The 16,865-nt window shown below is 29.7% G+C and overlaps 1 protein-coding gene across 6 annotated transcripts in view; it reads left to right on the top strand.

Annotated features, from left to right (window-relative positions):
• Positions 1-16,275, top strand: part of LOC142324977 (serine/threonine-protein kinase SIK3-like) — a 312,103-nt gene extending 295,828 nt beyond the window's left edge. The window contains exons 17-22 of one of the 6 annotated variants that reach the window (XM_075366181.1): positions 2,781-2,965; positions 4,444-4,600; positions 5,914-6,057; positions 8,788-8,922; positions 13,484-13,721; positions 15,887-16,275. In XM_075366181.1, the coding sequence (XP_075222296.1) occupies positions 2,781-2,965; positions 4,444-4,600; positions 5,914-6,057; positions 8,788-8,922; positions 13,484-13,721; positions 15,887-15,890 (863 nt within the window). In that variant the 3' untranslated portion in view covers positions 15,891-16,275. Of the gene's footprint in view, positions 1-2,780; positions 2,966-4,443; positions 4,601-5,913; positions 6,058-8,787; positions 8,923-13,483; positions 13,823-15,886 lie in introns of all 6 variants that reach the window. The other 5 variants (XM_075366180.1, XM_075366176.1, XM_075366175.1 and 2 more) reach the window with 5 other exon arrangements.
• The last annotated feature ends 590 nt before the right edge of the window (positions 16,276-16,865 follow it).

Genomic DNA, 16,865 nt, shown 5'->3' with positions numbered 1-16,865 from the left:
CCCGTACACTACCGTCACTCATAAAGTTTTCACCATACACTAGGTTCATTCTGCAATGGAATTCAGCAGCGCTACATCCTTCTGCTTGCAGAAAATGTATCACACTTCGCAACTCACACTTGGTGGGAGCATCGATCGTAGCGACCATGTTCAATTGTTTGTAGATCGGCTCAGACTGATGCACTGGTGGCGACAATGATAGAGGTTGTGGTGGAGGGGTGGCACAATTGCACGACGTGCAGACCTGGCTCCTGCTTATCTCTTGTTTACTTAGATGCACGATCGGAGGTTGAAAAAAAAAACAGCCTTTGTACTTTATGTATGACCTTTGTAATAAGCTGAAACAGATATTAAACAAGAATAAGCGAGAGAACAAAATGTTTGAAAATTTTTTTATTCGAACTGAATTATTTTCTACCATAATCTATTTTAACTATGATTTATCTAACAATTTTACTAAATCAACAGTTACCAATATTAATGTGGCTGGTAATTTTGAATTATTAATTATCTGTTTATTAGATAATCTTGGTGTAATTATAAGTGTATATATAACGAAGTGTTTACCTTAAAACTAAACATTTCCAAGATCTATGTTTATATAAATCTTTTCCTTATATTAGTGTGACGAACATGTTTCTACAGTACGAGTCACTGTTATAAACTGTAAAATTTAATTCCTTTGTAATAAGTCTATTCTCGTATGAATATTGCTGATTTTGTAAAGAAGCAAACTTCTCGCATATTTGAGAAAAATTAATAAACTTGTCGCAAATTTGAGAAAAATTATAAAATCTTTTGCAAATTTGAGAAAAATTTGCTTCAATTTGAAAAATGTTAAAAAACTTCCCGCCAATTTGAGAAACATCATAGAATTTCACACAATTTGAGAAAAATTATAGGATTTCTTGCAAATTTGAGAAAAACCAAAGAATTTCTCACAAATTTGAGAAAACTGAAGAATTTATCATAAATTTAAGGAAAAGGTAAAGAATTTCTTGCAAATCTGAGAAAAGTAAAGAATTTCTTGTAAATTTAAGAAAAAATAATGAATTTCACATATTTTTCAGAAAAATTGCGCAAAATTGAGAAGGATGAAAGAATTTCTCGCAATTTTGAGAAAAAGGAAAAGAATTTATCACAAATCTGAGAAAAGGAAAAGAATTTATCACAAATTTGAGAAAAATTAAATAATTTATTGCAGATTTAAGAAAAATATCATTTATCGCAGTTTGAGAAAAACCAAAGAATTTCTCATACATTTGAAAAATGTAATTTATCATAAATTTGATAAAACGTAAAGAATTTCTCGTAAATTTGAGAAAAATTATACAATTTCTCGCATATTTGAGAAAAATAAAGAATTTCTTGCAAATTTGAGAAAATGGTGCATGGGTGGAGGTACTAGGTGTTTCTTAAGATAGAAGTTATGACTATGACTTCAGGTGGTACTGATTGCAAAATACCTTTTCCTTCTGCACTTTTTTTAATTTAAATATAGTATTAACCTTAGTATTTGTTTCTTCATTGATCCATTAATTGAAAATGGCAATTCATTTCCCAATTTTTTTAAATAGTTGTATTTTGATTTCATTTTGAATCAGTTATGGTATGTATCTTATTGGTAAAAGAATATTTTTGAGAAATGTAATTGTAATAGTACTAGTAGTAGTAGTAGTAGTAGTAGTAGTAGTAGTAGTAGTAATCTTTCTAAAAAAATTATTGTTAGATTACTTTCTAATACTTAAACATGAGGAGGTAATGATCATGTTGTTCATATTTATTTATTTAACAAATTATGTTGTTTGTAAAATTGTAGTTAAAAAATATTTCTTTGATTTTATTTTCATTATGAGAGAAGTTGTTATGCTACTATGCTGGTTCATGTTACATCTAAATCTTGTTCATATTAGAAAAGACAACATTTTGATTTTTTTCATAGAAAAACATAATCAAAAATCTGTATTGAATTGAAAAATCATTATTAATATACACTTATTTGTATGTTACTGATTATTCTCAGTTGTTAACACAAAGCGTAGGACTAAAATGACATTGCATTTCACCACCAAATAGTCATAAACCCTTCATATTTATCCTGACTTTGATGTATGTGGTTTTAAAAAGAGCTTAATAAACAAATATCTCTTATGGTTAAGGTCTTTGATGGAAGGTACACCTGTGTTAAATTGAAAAATATCTCCAACGATGGCCAATTGCAGTGTAGTTGTACATCACTGTCCCTATAAAATCATAGTGGGGTTTTAGTTTCAGAACTATTTATTTTCGTAACTGATCATACTGATTTTTTTAAATGTACGCTAAATAAAAGAATAGCTCATCAAATTTTTTTTAAACATGTTTAAAGGTTAATTTGATATTGCTTCCTTTTTTGCCATATATTTACTCTAAACAATAATCCAATTCTTGTCATACAGGAAGAAAATTTAAATATATTTCTTAATATATTTAAATATATTAAAATATATTTCTTTAAAATAGACATTAATTAAAAAGAGCTGTGCAATTTTTAACATTTATACCTAGTTGTATATTGCTAAATTCAGAATGAAATTATAGTTTAAAGACATATTTTTTCTTATTTCATAAAAAGACATGTACTTTTTCTTATTTCACCTACATAATAAGTAAAGATAAAGTTCCAAATAGTTTAAATCATATTTAAAACATTAATCTGTCATCCTAACATATTTTTATCTTTTCAAAATAAATTTTAAATGATTTTATTTTATAATTTATTAATCTGTGTTATTTGATAGGTAAATGTGTTAGTGGAACTGGTGCACGAGAAGGAGCTAGAGAAACATTAAAAGAAGGCCCAACATTACATTTACCTGGTGAAAGGTTTAGTCCTGTTCGAAGAGCTTCAGAAGGTTCAACACACTGTGGTACTGCAACAGAAACTTCGTTAAGGGCATTGCAATTGGAGCATCAGCAGTTGCAGGTATATTTTCCCCCCATTTTTCTCCATTTAGTTAACCAAATGTTTGGAGCCCCATTAGTCTTGAATATCTGAGTGGTTCTAAAGCATTTCAAATATATAGTAAAAATATAAATTAGTATTGTAGAGTTTCATCATGATGTATATTGTGTAATACCATTAGAGAACAATTGTTGATAACATTGGGTCTATTAAAAAGTTGTTTTTTTTGTACAAATTTCATGTGATATTCATAGATGTATATTCATGTGTGCCTTAGGTAACAGACAGGAATTATGTAATAAAGAACCAGAACTAAACATAGCAGACTGTTACAGTAAGAACCAGCTAAATAAAGATGATGACATTTAACTGTAAAGAAATTTATTGTAACTCTCTAGCCATGAACATTCCTATCTTACGCTTCATAATCATGACATGCTGGAGACGTATTAATTCTGTAAAATACATTCTTTTGTTGCAAAATGCACCAATTTTAGTTAGTGATTATGAAAAGGAAGGATTTGGCCGTAAGTCTTGGTCTTTGTCTTTTAAAGATGTCTAGGCTTTTTAAAAAAACTGATGTAGCATTTGAATTGTCATGCTTGCCTTTTGATTGATGACTGGCTTTTCAGCCTTTATACTGTAAAAAATAGAATGAACCATGTAGTTGGCTTGATTGTGAGGAAATGCAAAAAAAGTATTACGATTACATTCAAAAGATTCTACTTTTAATTTTTTTTCTTTTGGTCAGTTAAAAAAAGGAATGTACTACACATAGTATCTCAAGAAGAAGGGAATAATTTTAGTTTTTGTAGAAAATAAAAAAAAACATTTATGCAGATTTAGGTCTGAAAATGTTTAGCAGCTAGCAAAAAATTCCATTCTGGTTTCTGTTCCAAATGTAGAATGAATCTATGTTGAAATTAATGGGACAAATTGATGGTAGTGGTTTTTTTTACCAAAAAAATATTATAAATCTGAAATGTTTGTTTTAAAATAACAAAAAATTATTTTCGTTCTGCACATTATTTCCTGTTATGTAGTGCCATTAGAGAACAGTAAGTATTGATAACATTGGTGCACTATTAAAATTTTGATTTTTTTTTTTTTTTTTTTTTTTTTTTAATGAAAATCTTGAACTAGATTCATAGAAGTATTTCTGTGGGTGCCTTAGATATAATTAGATGTTTTCTATCTATTGAAAAGAAATGCTTAGATGCATGTAAAATTTATAAACATTTTTATTTTACTCGTGGAGCATCTCCCTTGAGCAACCTCGGTTACTTAATTTATCAAGCTTAAATTTTATTTACGTCTTGTATTTGCTGTTAATCAGTAAATGAGTATCTGTTTTATTTTAGTGAATTATCTGATTTCTTTTTGTTAATTATTCTAAATTTCATTTTTTACTGAATTTTGTTATATTTGGTTGTTGAACTTAAAAAAGTTTACCATTTTGAAATATTTAACATTATTTTATTTATTTATTTTTTTAATAGAAAAACAGCAGTTCAGCAGATGGTCAGTGTCTTGCAGAATTGCAGTTAAGGCATTGCTTAGACATGCAACAAATGAGAGGTACACCTCTTGGCAGCCCTTCACCTTCTCCTCCGCATCAGCCTATCAGCGGTGCTGTTTCACCTTTAACGCCAGCGGGTATGTTAATTCATTTAATTTTTACTACTTCTATATTGTTAAATGTGAATGTAGTATTAGAGTATCTTTTATAATTTAATCCAATCAGTACACCTTCATAGGCATCTGGATCCTTTACACTGAAGGTAGGCTGATGATTCTGGTATATTACAGTTCCTAAAAATATTGTCATCCATAAATTTTACCTAAAATAAAAATAGTCATCCTTTTATTATATGAGTTAAATTAAAAAAAAAATACAACTTAATTAACCATTTAACATAGTTTTCTTATGTTAAACCCAAAAAGAAATACTATTTTTTATCCCCAATTTTTGTGTTTTACATCACATAACTTTAAAACTAATGGAGTAGTTCTGGGACCCATTTTTTAAATATTTTCAGGTCAAAAACCATAAGAAACAAGTAAATTTGCCTCTTAATTTACCTTCCCAGAATTTCAGTCAGTCTTAATTTCCCCAGGGAAACTGAAAGCCAGGTGAAATCTTAAACTAGCCATAACTTGATAACAAAGCTTTTTTGGGCCTACGTTTATGTGAATTTTTTCCTATTTTTAGCTATAGAATCAGCTCCCAAGAGATTGCCACATACTTTAGAATCACCATGTATAATTAATTTATTACTAACAACATAGTCAATATTAAATTTTAAAAAATACTTTTCAGCCAATATTCAGACAAAAATATTGTTCATTCCATGTTGTCACTTTTTTGTAGTAAAAATGTGACCGACCTTGTCATATTATTTCGTTGAAAACAAACTTGTAAAAGCTGCTGTATTAAGCTTAAGCGACAGTCTGAAAACATTTTAGAAAATTCACGTTTTATTCACCTTTGATGTAGTCTTAAGACAACTGTCACCATATGATATGATTATGCTAATCATATGTCATCACTCAAGATCAGCTATTCAGATGCTAAATTATTTGAAAATCGACAGGAATGTAATTGAAAATTCTATCATGTATGAATTGATTCTCATAATGAATGGAAGAAACCATTCTGTACTTTTTAAATATACTGGCTAATTATTTTGCTAATAAATTCCTTTATGATCTTTAAAGCGTATTTTATACTTTTGCCACCTGTTACTGAACCTGATCTGTTATGATTTAGTTCATCTGTTTTATGTTTTATTTTTTTTAACTAATAAATATATATTGCTACTGTCATGTATGAGTTTAAAATTTAAAAATTGTATTCTTATTGCTGTGTTGAAAAATATCATATATACTATGATGTTTTCTGTTCTAGCAGAAATGCTAGTCAATGAATCAAGAATGTTATTAAAAAACAATGTTTGTTCTGTTTTTAGGATCACCTATACATTATCCACTTGGAGGGAGTCCAAATAGATTTGTTGATAATAGTTCGGGCAGTGCAACGTTATCACAACACTTGCAGCGATTACAGTTGCATCAAACTGAATTTTACCCTCCTAGTTCCACAGGTGTCCAGGGTAAATAATTTTTCTTTTTTAATTAATTTTTCAAGCTTATAATTAAACTCGTACTATTATGCATATATATATATATATATATATAAAAAAAAAAAAAAAAAAAAAAAATAGGTTAGGCTGTCAAACCTATACAACTCCAACAAAAAAAATATAATATATTAACAAATATAAAAATGCACTGAAAAGTAAAAAAAAAAAAAAATTATATAAATATCTAATAAATAAAAAATAAATAAATGTAATAATTATTAAATTTTAAAATTAAAAGTAATGAAAATATTTAGTTAAATAAAAGTGTGATGCAGTTTTTATAACAATGTTGTTGAATAAGTATTATTGTAAAAATAAATGTTTTGTTGTTTTAAATAAATTATAAAGATCGGGCTATAAATAAATTTATAGACAAGGCAGATAAAATGGCAGCATATTCTCATTTACTGTGCTGCTCAGTTAAATGGTACAAAAAGGTAGCCTTTGTTATAATTGGAACATGTGTTGTAAATGCATACTCATTGTTTAAAGATATAACCCACAGAAAAATTAAAATTACAGAATTCTGAGAGGAATTAATAGAATCATTGTTTAATATCCAGCCTGATGAATCTGAATAATTTGCTGAATGTCTGATACATCATGTCGTAAAAAATAAACAGCGACGAAGATGTCAGTTATGTTTTCAAAGATATGCAAATGAAGGTGGCCAACAAGTGGCTCAGAAACCAACTCCAAAAATCTATTCTTCCTGTCAGAAGTAAGGCATGTGTATCAGTTTGAAATGTTTCATGATAAAGCGTAGTGTAAGTGGTTAAACTAAAAAAATCTGTGGAAGTAGACAGTAAAGTCTGAATCATGTATTTAATCAATTTTCGTTTTTGTATGTTAGCCAGTTTTTACTCATGAAATATTTTCAGTGTAATGTTAGATTTATGTTATTATAAATATAGTGCAATAGTAATTTATGTTATAATTTTTTTCCACTTTTAAAATAGTATTTTTAACTATTTAACATATGTATAAATGTCTTAAAATGTTCATTATTTTCTTCAGTGTACTGCTTGCTATTAAATATGTTACAAATCCAAAATTGTGTTATCAGTATCTTTTAACTTCTGAACTTGTCCAAACTAACCTAACCTAAACAAAACTTGAAGGTATTTTGTGACTCTCATAACCCACCAGAATACAAATTCTTCAAAATTTCCTTTTCAGAGTTTTAAGGGTCAAAATGGCATCAACCTTAACAGTTTAGTAAATACTTTATCCATAGTTTTAAGTCAGTTTGTGCAAAACAAAATAAGTTATTCTTCATTTTTATAGGAAAAAAAAATTGTAACCCACTTGACATAGTTTTTTACCATTTTTTATTATATATTTTAATCTATTTAATTTTTTAAACAAATATTTCAAGAGAATAATTAATAAGAAAATTATCTTTAGTAGACCGATTGAAATAACTCATTTACAGAAAAAAAATTGTTATCTGGACTTTTATAAGTTGAAATGGTAAAGGGACTTATAATAAACTTAAAAAAAAATAAATGCGTGTTGAGTGGGGGTAATAGAGAGGGATGGTTGAAAAGGAGTGAAAAATGGTATTCTAATTTCCGGTAAAAGTTGATGTCAAAAAAATTTGTGGTTATTTAAGACACAGAAAGGTATATTTACCAAGTTACGTCAAAATTAAATTATTTTTGTGGAAATTAAAAAAGAAGATTTTTCGCATTTTTCTCAGAAATTTTGAGGCTATGTTAAATAGTGATCTCTATAAAATTTGTAGATTTTTGCATGATCTACAACTTTTGTTTTGGAAAATCTTTTTTCAACCCCCCAAATTACCCCTCCACTTAGCTTTATTTCCCTTCTTTACCATTTCCACTCATAAAAGTCCAGGTAACAATTTTTTTTCTCCAAGTGTAATTTTGTTGAACTATAGATCCTCTTGAATGTATATAAATGGTATATATTCAGTATATATGTGTGTTACCTTAAAAACGTTGCCAGAATACATTTACTTAAGAAAAATATTGTGTACATTATTTTTTCTTTAGTAGAAATAAGGATAGTTTCCTTTGACAGCTTCATTCTTTTAGCAATGTTCATTAATTTTTTGAGAACATTTCTAGAACCCATCGTTCAAAATTTACTTAGTGCTTTGTTACATCAGTATCCATGTTAAAAAATCATTAGTATGGAGGGGAAATAAATATTGTCAATTTTCCACTGATATTCCAACTTCTGGCACTATTTCATTAGCAGATGCCCTTCTGACTCTTAAACATGCTCTGTTCTTTTGTTATTTGTTACAGCAGACACTATGAAAATAATCTTAACACTAACACAACCCTCAACAGAAACATTTATCCCTTCATAAACAGTTTTTATTATTGCTGTTACCATTTTCAAGCATTGTTTTGCTGAATATAATGTATCTTCAATATCACTTGGCAATTGCTCATTGTGATTTTTGAAATGAAAGGTAACATTTGACATCCTTGTGCTAGTTAGTGATCTAAAATATGACTACATCACCATATGTTACTCAGATATATAGGCATTGCTTCATTGAAAGCAACATAAATATTCTGTGAAACAATTCTTTCCTTATCATGATAATACTTTAAAGGGATTTATCCAGGAAGTATTTCAAAACTGTCTTGTAATTATATAGCAGCTGTGTACAAAATCTGATATGTTTTCATTTTGTTACTTTTTGTTTGGTTTTATTTATAGGTTCAATAATTCAGGGCACTGCATACAGTGGTAGCAATGGTAGCAATATGCCACTAGATTTGAGGTTACAACAACCATTACATCATTCCAGTCCATCCCCACCTTTAACCCGCATTCAGGAAGAAGTTTGGCCAGGTAATTTTTACCATCCACTTAGTATAAAAAAATATATACATTTTACATATTATTTCTCTGTACTGTTAAATTAGGTTAATATAAACCACTTCCTAAGGATCCTGCATTCTTAGTCATGACTGAAATATTTAATTAAATTGCATATTAAAAATACTAAAATAAACCGTATATGTGGTGTCATGTTTATTACATTACTGAAATATTATAATGAAATTTTCATTATATTACAGTATTTTAAGATTTTCTTTATAAATAATTATAAATTTCATTATATATTTGTGTACATTTTCCCTTTCTTTTTCATTGTCCAATATTATGTTTATTCTTGATTTCTTAAAATGGTAGCTTGTTAAAAAGTTAAGAGAGTATTTTTCTAGAAAATGTCCTTGATGGATAACTTAGTATACTTTTTCTGTACCAATTGTTCCTGAGAAAATAGAATTGGCTACCTCCCCATCTGTTTGCACCATACATTCCTAACCCAAGATGCTGCTTTAGGTGTACCAAAAATCAACACAGTTAGAACACCACCAAATAAAACTCCCGCTGTAGCAACAATGCAGCAAACTACTAAAATCCCATTGAAGGGATCTAGAAATTACAAAAAAGCCTGGTACAGTATCTCCGGTCTCCCAGGCATCCAATTCCCCATCACCATCTTGAGGTCTCTTTGAGGATATGGAGGGAGATGAAGTGCCAGAAGAAGCTAAGCACTTCCTGAAAGTCTAAGGCACTAAGAAGAAAAACTGGATTGTTTTTGATAAGTAATCCACACGTTGTTTATATAACAGTTTTTTCTATGGCTACAAATATTATTCAGTGAAATGTTTGCAGTCTCTGTTCTCACCGTGAGGAATCCTAATAAAGGAAGAAAATCCTTTAGTACTGTGTCTGCAGGAGACTCACCTCCATCCCAAGGACGTGATATGTCCTTTTGCAGATATGGCTGCAAAAGATATGACTATCAAACTGAGAGTAGAGGACAAGAAGGTATGGCTGTTATCCTGGGAGAAATCGTTATAGTTATCTGTGTCCCACAAACATCCTTGTAGTCTCAGTGCAAATATTGGCACCATTTAAATTGAATATCTGCAATTTATATCTTCATCTAAATTGTGATATCAATGAGAATTATTTATCCAGTCTGCTTTCCCAAATTCCTACACCCTGCCTAGTAACTAACAGTTTTAATGCCCATCACCATTCTTGGGGCTCATCAACATGCTCTCCTCGAGGCAATATAGTTGAGTGACTGAGGCAGGACTTAGATCTCTGCTTATTGAATGATGGATCGTGCATATTTATGTCATCTTCATCAGTTAAATCTTTGTGCATCAATCTGTTGTGATCAGCAAATTTACTTCCATGGCTTATCTGATGCATTTCCAAAAACTTCTTTGGAAGCGATCTTAGACTGGTTGTAATGTCAGTCGGTAATTGTTATCTGACTCAGAGTCAACCATGAGGAGGATTGGATTGGGTACAAGTATTCATTCCTTTGGCCAGTATGACAAGAGCAGTAGCATGTTCCACCAATTTCCCAAGTTTTCACACCAGTTTCTCAATAGAGTGAATGAATTCATCCCTTTGACACTGTGAAAACCAGGTGGCCTGCAATTTCTTGGTGGGATGATGACTGTAGGCGTGCACTAAGAGATCATCATAGAGCTCTACATAATTTCAATCGAAGACTGGCAACTGAATTGCTTCTATGCCTTCTGCAATGCAAGGACTGTTGAGTGTTTTGGTGTGCTAAATGTAAATCATGGCTGAATTATGTCGAATCCATTTCTTGAACAATCTGTTGTGCGGTGAAAGGTTTGAACCATGTGACCACAACCGATTGGACTGCAAAGTGGCGAAAACCTTGTTACCACACCAGTTGATATAGCAACCTACATTTGGAAGTTCATTTAGGGCGGTTTCGCTTACATCATCATACTGCCTTGAGCTTGTGAGATATAAGTTGCAGGTAGAAAATATCCTGTCGGTGATTGGAGACTCGCAAAATGAATTAATTATACCCTTTTCTTATTATGAAATAAGGTATGCTCTGAATACTTTTCATGATACTTCCCTTGTAAATGATAATATCAGGCTCATATGTTATCACATCTCCCAGATAAATACTATGACATCTTTTGTGTATCTATAATAAAATTTTTTCTGACAGGTGTTTCCAAATTCTTGGTTAGAGGCACTGCTTATCACCAAACTAAAACCTGGTAAAAATAAATCATGCCCCACAAGTTATTACCTTATCTCCTTGACCAGTACTCTTTGCAAGATGATAGAACGAATGGTAAACTGTCGTCCAGTGTGGTACCTTGAGAGAAACACCTGAATTGCCTCAGAACAGTGTGGTTTCTGCCAGGGTAGATTGTCTAATCATGTAGTTACCCTTGATGATGCTATTCAATAAGCATTTTTATGTCGCCAATGTCTGGTTGCTGTATTTTTTTATTTACAAAAAGCATATGACATGGTATGGAGGAGAGGAATCCTAAACATGCTTCATGAATAGGGTGTGTAAGATAATCTCCTCGCATTTATCAGGGACTTCCTCTATAGTTGGTCCTTCCAAGTTTGAATTGAAACGATGGTATCTGAGAGTTTCACATTGGAAAACAGAATACTTCAGAGAAGTGTCCTAAGTGATATTTAGTGATACTTATTATTTATGTCATAGCCATAAATAATATAACAAACTACATACGAAAATCAGTTTTGTGTTCTTTATTTGTAGATTATTTTTCTATTAATGTAGCATGTAAAACGTTAGCTACTGGTGAAAGGCTGCTTCAAAAAACATTAGCCCACTTACAGTTGTGGTTGTAGATAATACTTACAGTTGTAGATAATGGCTGCATGGCTTATTTGTCGGCACAAGCCAGCACACTAAAAGTGCTCGAATGCAGTCCATCATTCATTCATCCATCTTTCCACAGGTGCTTTTCATTACAGCCCTGTGGTAAGTCTGGTGGACAGTGGTGAACCATCTCTTTATAATAGACAGAAGCAAATGATATGCTCCTACATGGCTCGCATTAAACCCGCAACCAACTCATGATTGATGTGATATTCTCGAACCAGCATGCTAATTGATACCAGGAACAGCCGTGATCTACTGCTCTGCTAGGTATCAGAGCTCAATGCCTTCTCTCAGCCCTAAATACACAATTTACCTCCAGTCCTTAACAGTTGCTCCATGTTATTACCCTCCTTGGCAGCCTTCTCTTGTTAATTACTGTTTTGATCTACGTCAGTACATTAAAAAAAACACTAGAAATAAAAAGTAGTATAAAAAATATAATAAAAATTAGGTTATCTTGCCAAACGAATTTTATGGTATTATAAATAGTATGAATCCTGATTTCGACAAGTTCTTGTTTGCTCAGATTCTATGAGTGCCTTACAGGCAGGCAATTAGTGTTGTATACTCCAGTTGTTTGTGAGATTCAGTGTGTCATTTCGCAAATGACTAGATGTAATACAGTGGTGAGCTTTGCTGTTTCCCCAGCCATGTAGGAATTTCAGGAACGAGCACACAGATAGTGCAGTGAAAGAGGCTTGTTTTCAGCCTACTTTTACCAATCATGTTGCTTCTAATTATTTTGTCTATTTCCTGAAGAGGGTAGTTCAAGAGTGGCAAAGATTACGGGAGAACACCATGAACAATAAACTTCGTCGTGGAGCTCCTCATGTAGAAATAACCATCAGGAGGTTATTATCTGCCATTTGTCAATGGGACACACTAGGCTCATTCATGGATATCTAATGACTCAAACAGATGCACCAATTTGTGCTTTCTGTGACTGCCAGTTAACAGTACACCACGTCCTTGTGGATTGCATCTGTTATGTGGCATTGCATCACAAATTTAAACTGGGGGCTAACATACAAACTTTTCTAGGATATATTGAAACTGAGTTATCTTATGTTTTACGATTCCTTAGGGCCATCCATTTATATTCCAATATTTGGATTACTGTGTTTCAGCTATTTACGCCATTTGCTGTAAAGCAGATGGTAATTTTATTATCTTAATGAGATGTATTGCATGATATATCTTTGTGTTTTTATTTTAATCTTGGCATATGCTACAGGTTTTTTCATTTTTAAGATGTATTTTAATTGTTTTTAATGAATTTTTTACATTTAGTTTTTTTTTTTTAAATGGATACATTTGTGTTCAGGCAATGATAACATTGAACGTTTTTCACCCAGGAAAAACCAAACAAAAAAAAGCAGATTAAAGCTTATTTAATTTTATAAATATCTTTATAAAATTATAACCTGTTGTTATTTCATTGTTTATAAACAAATGAAATAAACAAAATTTTCTCCAATTAGTCAGACTGTGGAAATGATGTCTGTAGGTCATTCATCTTTTTCTGTTTAATCTTGTTAGGTGTAATTAGCTTGTCCCTAATCATTCCTAGACATAAATAGGACTTTAAAAAGTCTACTCTTCATGTAGAAATTTATTATATAATTTAGAAATCAGACAAGTAAATTTTTATATTACTTTAAATGAATTGATATTATTTTATTTTTACAGGTGAAACACAAAGAGTTAAACAAGGAGGTACACCTGTGATCTCAGTAACGGATGAGTTAGGGGACCAACGAATGCTTGCAGATACTTGTGATGACCACCCACCCATATCACGATCGGACTCATTGGATGATATCCCTGCATTGCTCAATTCTGACCATTTACAAAAGACTGTCAGCGGCTCTTTTGAAGTAGCTCTGTCTGAGTTCTGTTCGAGATTAGCGACTCCAGAGATACTCGGGTTGGTTGAGAAGGCAGTCACTTCTTCCATTCCCCCTACACTCCACTCCTACAGCAAAGAGAACACACTAGCTCTTGAATATCCTTGTGGTCTCCAGGTAGGTTTGCCCTCCTTACCCTATTCTTAAAACAATTGAAATTACCACCAAATATTTGCTGGAGTAATTTTAAAAGATTTGTACTTATACTTGTCTGATAAACATAATTTTCTTTCATTAATTTTTAATAAAAAAGAAAAACCAACAACTCTTTGAGTGCCATAATTCTTATGATACTATATATTTCGATTAGTTAAATATCCTGTTAATAGTCTGTAATCAGTTTTTGCCTTCATTTAATTGTATAAAGATGTTTATTGGCCCTAATTTAAAAATTGATTTTGTTGATATACGGTAGAAGTAAGTCCTTTTTCCCCTTATTATTTTTTCTTATTAGAATATTTACACACCTCTGATAGTTATGTTCTCTTAGCAGGTTTTGCTGCAGAGCTATTTCAGTACATGTTAAATGTAACTATTTTCTGACTAGTGATTGGCACTTAATTAGATGACAATTACTCATAGGAGAATGGCCCCGTTTTAAAAACAGATTACAATGATAGTCAGCAACCAATTGCTTCTAGGAAAACTTACCTTTCGTCAACGTTCATATACTTTTGTGCTCATTTTATAAAAAACTTGCTATGACTCTTCTATCCTAAAGTTTTTAACACTTTTTGCAATTTCCGTTTTTGTCCTAGTATTTTCCTAACAATCTAATAATCTTTTCTATTTTCCCTTTGTCCAAATCCTTGAATAGTATGATCTACTTCCCATTCCATTTTCAGCATATACATTGTCAATTTAGCAACCAATTTTCATTTTGCTGAACTTTTTTAAAGGTGATTTGTTTGTACCAATTCTTTAATATTAAAGATACTGTACATCATATAGCCAGTAATCTTGCAGCAGAGGAAAAAATTCTACCTTTTTGGCTAGAACCTGGTGTATTTTAGGAGTAAACTGAGGTTGAGATTTAAGGGTATATAAGTAATACTTTTTGTTATTTTAAAAAAGTCTACCTGCTGCAGAGATCCTTTGTTATTGAAATTCCTTTTTCATTTTTGTTCTATGCGAGGGTATATTCTATACCCTCTGCAGCAAGAATTATATTTGTCTTTTTATCATATATCCTTGTGTGTTTTTATATTATTATTTAAACGTATCTTAAATGTTAAATAATTTTATCCAAGAATTAGTGTCTTCTGTTTTGGTATAATAGTGTGTTAAGTGTTCTAAAAATTCTTGCTAGTGGGTTTTCCTTATGCCGTAGGATGGAAAATTAAAATTAGAATTTAAAAAAACACTTATTATTTTAAATTACAAAATAATGCATTACTAAATTCTGTAGCATAAGTGTTTTTCTTGTTATTTTATACTCATCAGGATTATGTATGTTGTTGGTATAATTATTCTCATCTTTTTAGTTTATGGTATGTTAATATAAAAAATAAAAGAATTTTTATGAACTTTATGAATTAAATTTATATGACTCATTCATTATTACTTTTTTAAACAATTTTGAAGTGATGCAATTTTCCATTCTTTTCAATAAACTATATATTAAAAGACAAACCATTTTTCAAAGTACTCTTCCAATTTCTCAAATGTAATATAAATTTCTCCAATTTTAATGTAATAAATGCATTTAATAATTAATTAAACCCATTCATTCAATTAATATTGTTAAAAATTTCAAGATCCAATTAATTAATTAGTTGGATTTACAGCACTAAAAAAGCCTCCTTAATTTCTCTTAAAATAAACTTGTTTGAAATTAGTTATGAAGTTTATCTTTTGTCCCTACGTCACTTATTATTTGAATAATTCATATTATTCTTATTATTATTCATATTATTCTTATTATTATTTCTTATTATTTTTAAATTAACATATGGAGAAAAAAGGTTCCTGTAATAAAACAAAGATTTCATTTCTTTGCATCTTTTTTCTTTAATGTATTAGATATATTTGTTGTAAAATTTTTATTGATCTAATATTCAGAAAATTGTTTAATCTTCTGAGGTGTAATCATGTTACTCAAATAGTAAGATCTATTTAGCCAATACATCCTAATTTAATGTAACCAGTTTATTAACAATGTGTTATCATACATAATTTGTTGCAGGTAGAACTTCAAGTGTTATCACACAACACACAACTGAAAATGAGGAGGATATCCGGTGACCAAAGTCAATATAGTGATTTGTGCCATCAATTAGTGGCCTGTATGTCGAGCTAACATCATGTGTTTAAATAAATTAATTAAAAAACCAACAAGAACTAAAATAAAGTACTACAATTGTCCTCTATGCCATAAAAAAATTATTAAATTTTATTAATTATTATTAATTTAATTTTAATAATATTGTTATTATTAGATGAACTTGACTGAGTAAATGTTTTAATATTAAACATCGTTTTGTATTTTTCACAGGGCACTCTTGATTGATAGAATGACTGGTTAATAATATTATTATTTCATGCATTCCTCTTATATTTAATAATGATTGATTAAATACATATATATATTTATAAAAAGAATATATATATATATATATGTATATATTTTGTTTTGCAGTATATTATTGCAGACGTATTATCTTTAAATAATAATTAATAAAAAATTATTATGAAATTTGTTATTATTATTATTGTTATTTTTAAAATGTTTTATTTTATTATTATTACTGTTTTTTAAAAACTGATTTGTACAAAAAATGCATTATTTTATCATTACTGTTGTGATGATGGTAGTTTAAAATAATATTACATACTTTGTACTATTGTTATTATTCTTTACTGTTATCAATTCTAGAGCTATGCAAATAAAATTAATGCACAAATGTTATTATCTTCTTGTAACATAATGTATATTACTATAATCAGTTAAAAAAAATATATATCTAAAATTTTCGTTATTCTAGTTTTCTTTTTATTATTATATTGTTATTACTATTCAATTATAAATATAGTTAAGCATTATTATTATTATTATTATTACTATTATTATTATTATTTTGTTTTATTTTTAGTAGATTTCTTTTTAAATTGTTAAACAATCAAAAGTTTAAAAACATATTATAAAATATTAAATATAAAATGTT

This window comes from Lycorma delicatula, chromosome 5 (genome assembly GCF_047948215.1).
Source record: "Lycorma delicatula isolate Av1 chromosome 5, ASM4794821v1, whole genome shotgun sequence".
Taxonomy (NCBI): Eukaryota; Metazoa; Arthropoda; class Insecta; order Hemiptera; family Fulgoridae; genus Lycorma; species Lycorma delicatula.
This window is presented reverse-complemented; position numbering and strand designations above follow the sequence as displayed.